This window comes from Otolemur garnettii, unplaced genomic scaffold (assembly GCF_000181295.1).
Source record: "Otolemur garnettii isolate 467f Iridium unplaced genomic scaffold, OtoGar3 scaffold00091, whole genome shotgun sequence".
NCBI lineage: Eukaryota > Metazoa > Chordata > Mammalia > Primates > Galagidae > Otolemur > Otolemur garnettii.
In genome coordinates, this window is record NW_003852486.1 from 640,084 (window position 1) to 646,261 (window position 6,178).

At 44.3% G+C, this 6,178-nt stretch overlaps 1 protein-coding gene across 4 annotated transcripts in view; it reads left to right on the forward strand.

Moving 5' to 3' along the window:
• The first annotated feature begins 571 nt into the window (after nucleotides 1-571).
• The window catches only part of DCAF8 (DDB1 and CUL4 associated factor 8), a 52,006-nt gene continuing 46,399 nt past the window's right edge, over nucleotides 572-6,178 (forward strand). The window contains exons 1-2 of one of the 4 annotated variants that reach the window (XM_023516458.1): nucleotides 689-793; nucleotides 1,868-1,941. Coding sequence is in view for 1 of the 4 variants with exons in the window: in XM_023516457.1 (XP_023372225.1) it covers nucleotides 586-793 (208 nt within the window). In the remaining 3 variants the exon portion in view is untranslated. Of the gene's footprint in view, nucleotides 964-1,867; nucleotides 1,942-6,178 lie in introns of all 4 variants that reach the window. The other 3 variants (XM_012808576.2, XM_023516457.1, XM_012808577.2) reach the window with 3 other exon arrangements.

Genomic DNA, 6,178 nt, shown 5'->3' on the forward strand with positions numbered 1-6,178 from the left:
ATGTTTAACTGAAACAGGGCAATAATGGAAGTAGACAAGCCAGCTAAGTGTCTATTGCAGTAGTCTTAAGTAACGTACAATGACTTGAAAGGATGGCAGCGATAGGCGAGGTAAGTGGGGGTCAGCTTCTGGCACCCTGGCTTTCGGTAAAGAAGAAAAAAAAAATCCCCCAGCCTGGCAGCTGGTAGCAGCCCTTCACGGATCTAATAGTGTCAGGAGGAAGCAATGTGTACAAAAGTCACCCTTATCTAACCCATTCTTGCCTCTTTGGAGGAAGCCTCTTGAACACTTTAGCTGCACCTCGTTTCTGCGCCCCTACTTTAGGAATGGGTAAACGGAGGCTCCCACGGGAAGCAGTCTCTGTGATAAAGAAACCACTGAAGGAAACGAAGTCCTCAAAGGGAAAGGGGGTGCTTCAGAAGAAATTTTCTGGCAATTACTGCTCGTTCCCAGTGTTAAAAAATCGGCAAAACCGGCGGTCGCACAACAAGTTGCCTGCCAGGCTCTTTGAAATGAGGTTTATTTCATTGAACAACTCTGCGCCGCCCCTAACCCGTATTTATCACACACTTTGCCTCCTAGGTAATGCGCACGCGCCCCTCGCTCTGTTTTCCGTTGGTCTTAAGCCCCGCCCCTTATGCGTCCTCCGAGGCGGGTTGCGAGCCGCGAGCCTGCGCGACCCCTCTTCCCTCAGTCTTCTCAAGTACATCGTCGCAAACGGGGCCGGAAAGTGTGGCAGCGCAGGCGCAAGCGCAGAGAGCGGAGGCGGTGGTGGTGGCTGCCGCTGGCCAGTGTAAGATGGCGGCGGCGTTGGTGGTGGCAGTGGACGGGGCGGCGGGGCCTGGAACAGTCGGAGCAGCCACTGGCAGAAGGATGACCCAAGACGGGAAGCGGGCCGCTGAGCCTCGCCGGCTCCCGTGCTTGTAACTGCCCCAGCCGGACATCCCCCCTTTGACCTACCCGGTCCGTGTCTCGTTCCGGCTCGGCCTGCCCCCCTCTCCCTGTCTGGTTCCCCGTCAGGATGGGCCTTACCCCTTTCCTAAGCTTCTGGGAGTCAGATTATCTTCTTCCCCTGATCCGAGTTATTCCCGGGAGGACTGGCTGCCCTTTCCTCAGGTCAGCTCTGGGTTGCCCCCAAGAGCCAGCACAGCAGTTCACAGGGATGTCTTCGTCGGGTGACCTATTTGTGTTCTCTCATTTCTCCGCTTAGATTGAGGGACATGGTTCACCCAGAGTTTACCCGTCACCTTTGGGCCACCGCGCAGTGTGTCCCCCCTCCCCCATCCCAAGTTCTCAGGCCCAGCACCTTGTACAAAAGGCCGAGGTCCAAGAATCCCGGCGTCAGTTGTCGTCTGGTCCTGTACGCTTTGTAATATAATTTTCTTAATTTACCTCCCCCACTCCCATATCTCTAAGGACACCTCAGAACGGTCCCATTTGTTCCCTGTTAGTTGGAAAGCATCTGGTGGCTTGAATTTCTGACTCATATGATTGTTACTGGAGTCTGTAAACAAACCTGCAGCAGCGCTATCACGTTCTCTCCGGGATTTCCCCCCTTGCTTTGTCGCTTCTTGTTGAGTGGTTGTTTTGTCATGGTTTAGCGTTGAAAAGTTTCAGGTTTTCCTTTTAAAATGACTTTTACGTTTTACTGGAGCTGGGAGATGACTTGCCTGGCTTCTAATCCTAGTGTTGGTTCATTTTATTTCCTTATACATGTGGGTTATTTGCTGAGTAATCAGAATTAGAAAAATTATTCCGGTTTTAAATAGTTTTGAGGAAGTCTAAAACTAGTGAATGTGTTCATAAATATTTTTATTATGTTTAGTAGAAGACATATCTTTGTCATGTAAACTTTAATTTTTCTCAGTCCTTCAGTGAATCTACAGACCTATTTTCTCGGGAACTCAGCCTGGCCTTACTTCAGTGATAAAAAGAGGAAAGGTGAGTGGGAGCTGAAGGCATTTAAATTCGTGAGTTCAAGACAGACCCAGACCTAATGCTCAAGTGCTGACTACTAAAGTCATAAAATTCCTACCACAGTTTCCCAAAGAGTTTGGGTATTGTTCATGGCTTTGTTCCAGCTCTGGTTAAATTATTTTTACAAATTTATTTGGTTGTGGGCTTATTGTCTTTCTGTCTTAACTATTGCTATATGTCTTCAAATGACTTGACTTAAGCCTAGAAGTTAGTGTGTGCTCTCCACCCCGTGTTTTGCTCTTTTTCTCATTATTCGTTTTCCCTTGTGTAGTTCACATTTTTCACATTGTTGAAACGTGGGGATTAGTTTGCCTAAGTTTGGTTTAGCCTTTTGTCAAAGCAGGTCTCTTCACTGCTCATGGTTTTGAGGTGTCATCTCTTGCCATTGAGAGATTATTTAGCTGCTTCTGACTAAAAGCTGGGAAGTGATGCTACCTTTAGATAGTCTCTGAGTCCAGTCCGCCTCAGAATTCCAGCTTTTCAGGACATAGTCGGAAATTTTGGATAAAAAAGTGAAATAGTGGCTGCTCTTTTATAACTAGTCTGAAGAATTCTTGGTTAGCAGAAGAATCATGCAGTGCATTTAGCAGTGTGGACCAGTGCCAAAAAGGGAGTTAGAATAGACTTATAAATGCAGTTTTTGTAAGGCTTTTAGGTTTCTGGTAGCAGAGAACAGAGGCTCCTAGGTTGTGATGGAAGAGCTAAGTGGCTCTGGAAAGTAGGCCTGGCCAATTCTTAATATCTTTATGATTTATAGAAGGAAAAGTTTGAGTGATGTTAGTGAATTTTATTCCTCTGATGCTTGGATTAAAAAATGCTCATTGTGGAATAAAATAACTGGTGATGGCGGGTCTATTTCAGTAAAATACAAAGAGAAAAGTAGTTTCCAGAGATGGACAGACCAGATTTTAAATTCTGTACTAAGGTTTATTGGCCATGTGATCCTAGGCAAGTTACTAATTGTGACAGTTAATTTTCACAACTCTAAAAGTGGTGTAGTACCGTTTATCCCCCAGGTTCATTGTTAGGATTATATGAGGGAACCTATATAAAGCTGTTAAGATTATGCCTAGCACATGGTAGATACTCAAAAATATTTTCTCTTTTCTTTGCACATCATTGATATAGCTTTGAATAAAGCATTTTGCTTTAGAACACATTTTCCTGGTTAATTTTTTAAATCCATTTTTAATTGGTCAGCTTAGGTGTGTGCTTTGTAAGTGCCCACATAGGATTGTCTTTTGAGCATGATTCAGGGCAATCTGGTGGGGTTCATGACTAGAGGGCAGATGGCATATTAGATGTTGATGTATATATACTTCTTAAAATAAACATCAGGGATTTTTTTGTGTGTGTTTTTGCTTTCTTCTTGGGCTCTCTATTAAGCACACCTGGTGAGAGTTGACAGTGTGGTAATTGATTCCTTCCCTTTCTGTGACAGTACCTTTTTTTTCTTTTTGAGACAGTCTCACTATGTCCCCCTCAGTAGTGGGCTGTGGCGTCACAGCTCACAGCAACCTCAAACCCTTGGGCTTAAGCAATTCTCTTGCTTCAGCCTCCCAAGTAGCTGGGACTACAGGCTCCCACCACCACATCTGGCTATTTTTTTTTGCAGTTGTCATCGTTGTTTACCTGGCCTGGGCTGGGCTCGAACTCAGTAGCCTCAGTATATGTGGCTGGCGCCATAACCATCCTGCTGCAGGCCCTGAGTTGATGATGCTTTTTTGGGTTTTTTTTTTTTTGAGACAGAGTCTCAAGCTGTCACCCTGGGTAAAGTGCCATGGCATCATAGCTCATAGCAACCTCCAATTCAGGCTCAAGTGATTCTCTTGTTTTAGTTTTTCTATTTTTAATAGAGAAGGGGTCTTTTGCTCAGGCTGGTCTTGAATTTATGAGCTCAAGCAATCCATCGCTTCAGCCTCCCAGAATGCTAGGATTACAGGTGTGAGCCACTGCACCCTGCTGGTGACTATGCTTTTCACTTCTGCTGCAACTACCCATTATGTCTTCTTTTTTGTCATAGAGGGAATACATTTTTTCCAAGTTGTTGGATCACAAGATTATCAAAGAACTAGACCATGAAAAGGCCTCATTTCTTTCTGAAGTGAATCAGGGCTAGGGAGTTAGGAATGCAGAATTTTTTCTTCTCCACAGGTGAACCACCTTAATAATATGACAGCCCAGATGAAGAATTTTGAGGGTGGGGGTAAGGGTAAAGTGGATTGAGACTGCATTTGTATTTTTATGATATCAGGGGATTCGTGAAGGGTGAGGCAAAGAGTGGGAGGAAAAAAGGAAATAATGTTGAAAGAAGAATAACTTTATTTCTTTAAGTGCTGCATAAGAATCTCCTTCCCCCTAACCTTCAGGAAGGGTTTCACATTTTATATTCCAGGTGATATCTGTGTATATAGTGAATCATAATTCCTAGTTTGTGGACCTCAGCTCTAAAATTTTTATCTTTGTGAAGATAGTTTTGTATTTCAGGATTTTAAGTGTTACCTAAGAATTGTGACATCTCATTAGGAAGTATTTTCCTAGGATGGCTTGGGTGGGAGGCTAGTTATGCTTGTGACTTTTTAGTTTCCATCACCAACTTGGGAAGGCATTTTATAATGCAGCCTATTAAATATATAAGAATCAGTCCCAGTGCCATGGTTCTTAGGGTTCATTAGGACCAGCCTAAGACAGAAACTTGTATTTAGAGAGAGCCTTTTTGTTGCTAGTTTAAAACAGTACTGGCATCCAGGCACAGTGGCTTATGCTGGTAATCTTGGCACCGTGGGAGGCTGAGGAAGCAGAATTGCATGAGCTCAGGAGTTCAAGACTTGCCTGAGCGACAGTGAGACCCCGACTCCTAAAAATAATGGAAAAACCCAGCCGGGCATTGCAGCAGGCACCTGTAATCCCAATGGCTTCCAGAGGCTGAGGCAGAGGGATGCCCACAGCCCAAGTCTGAGGTTGCATTGAGCTATGACACTGTTGCATTCTGCGCAGGGCATAGGGTAGGACTCTGTCTCAACAACAAAAACAGTACTGGCATTTTAAAAGCCAAAGGACTCTAGGAGTAGACATTCTGTAGAGAAATATACCCTATTATGGAAGACTGAGATATTAGAGTTTCATACTCCAGGTTCTTGATCCTATTAGGTTAGTTACAGGCTTTTACAATTATGAAGTGACTAGGTAACCTCCACTTGTAGTAGATAGAGTTATTACTGGGTTGTTTCTACTGTACAAAAATTATTCTTAACATATTTAGGAAATGTCCAGTTATAAAAGTAAAAAGATGGGCAGCGCCCATAGTTCAGTGGGTAGGGCGCTGGCCATATACACTGAGGCTGGCAGGTTCAAACCCAGCCTGGGCCAGCTAAACAATGACAACAACAACAACAAAAGCCAGGTGTTGTGGCAGGTACCTGTAACAGGTCCCAGCTACTTGGGAGGCTGAAGCAAGAGAATCGCTTAAGCCTAGGAGTTTGAGGTTGCTGTGAGCTGTGACGTCATGGCACTCTACCTAGGGCAACAGCTTGAGACTCTGTCTCAAAAAAAAAAAAAAAAAAAAAAAAAGGGTGGCGCCTGTGGCTCAAAGGGGTAGGGTGCTGGCCCCATATGCTGGAGATGGTAGGTTCAAACCCAGCCTTGGCCAAAAATTGCAAAAAAAAAAAGTGAAAAGAGGTATCTAAACAGAACTTTTCCTTGCATAACATTGGTGTTAGAATTAGTTTTTAAGTTTCTTGAGTTGTTTTTTTTTTTTTCCCAAAGCAGATTATCAGTGAGCCAAGATGATCTGTTGTTTACCCTCACTCATTTCTAACCCAGGTAACTGAGTTAATTGAATGAGCAACAGGCATGGAGGTTGTGTATCTTCATTTTAAAACCAAATGCCAGGCTTGGCGCCCGTAGCTCAGTGAGTAGGGCTCCAGCCACATACACCGAGGCTTATGAGTTTCAGCCTAGCCCAGACCAGCTAAACAACAATGACAACTGCAACCAAAAAAACAGCGGGGCATTGTGGAGGGTGCCTGTAGTTCCAGCTACTCAGGAGGCTGTGGCAGGAGAAAGCCCAAGAGTTTGAGGTTGCTTTGAGCTGTGATGCCATGGCACTCTACCAAGGGTGGCATAGTGAGACTTCTGTCTCATAACAAACAACCAAATGCCAGCGAATTTTAGATTATAATAATAATGAAGTTTTTTTTTT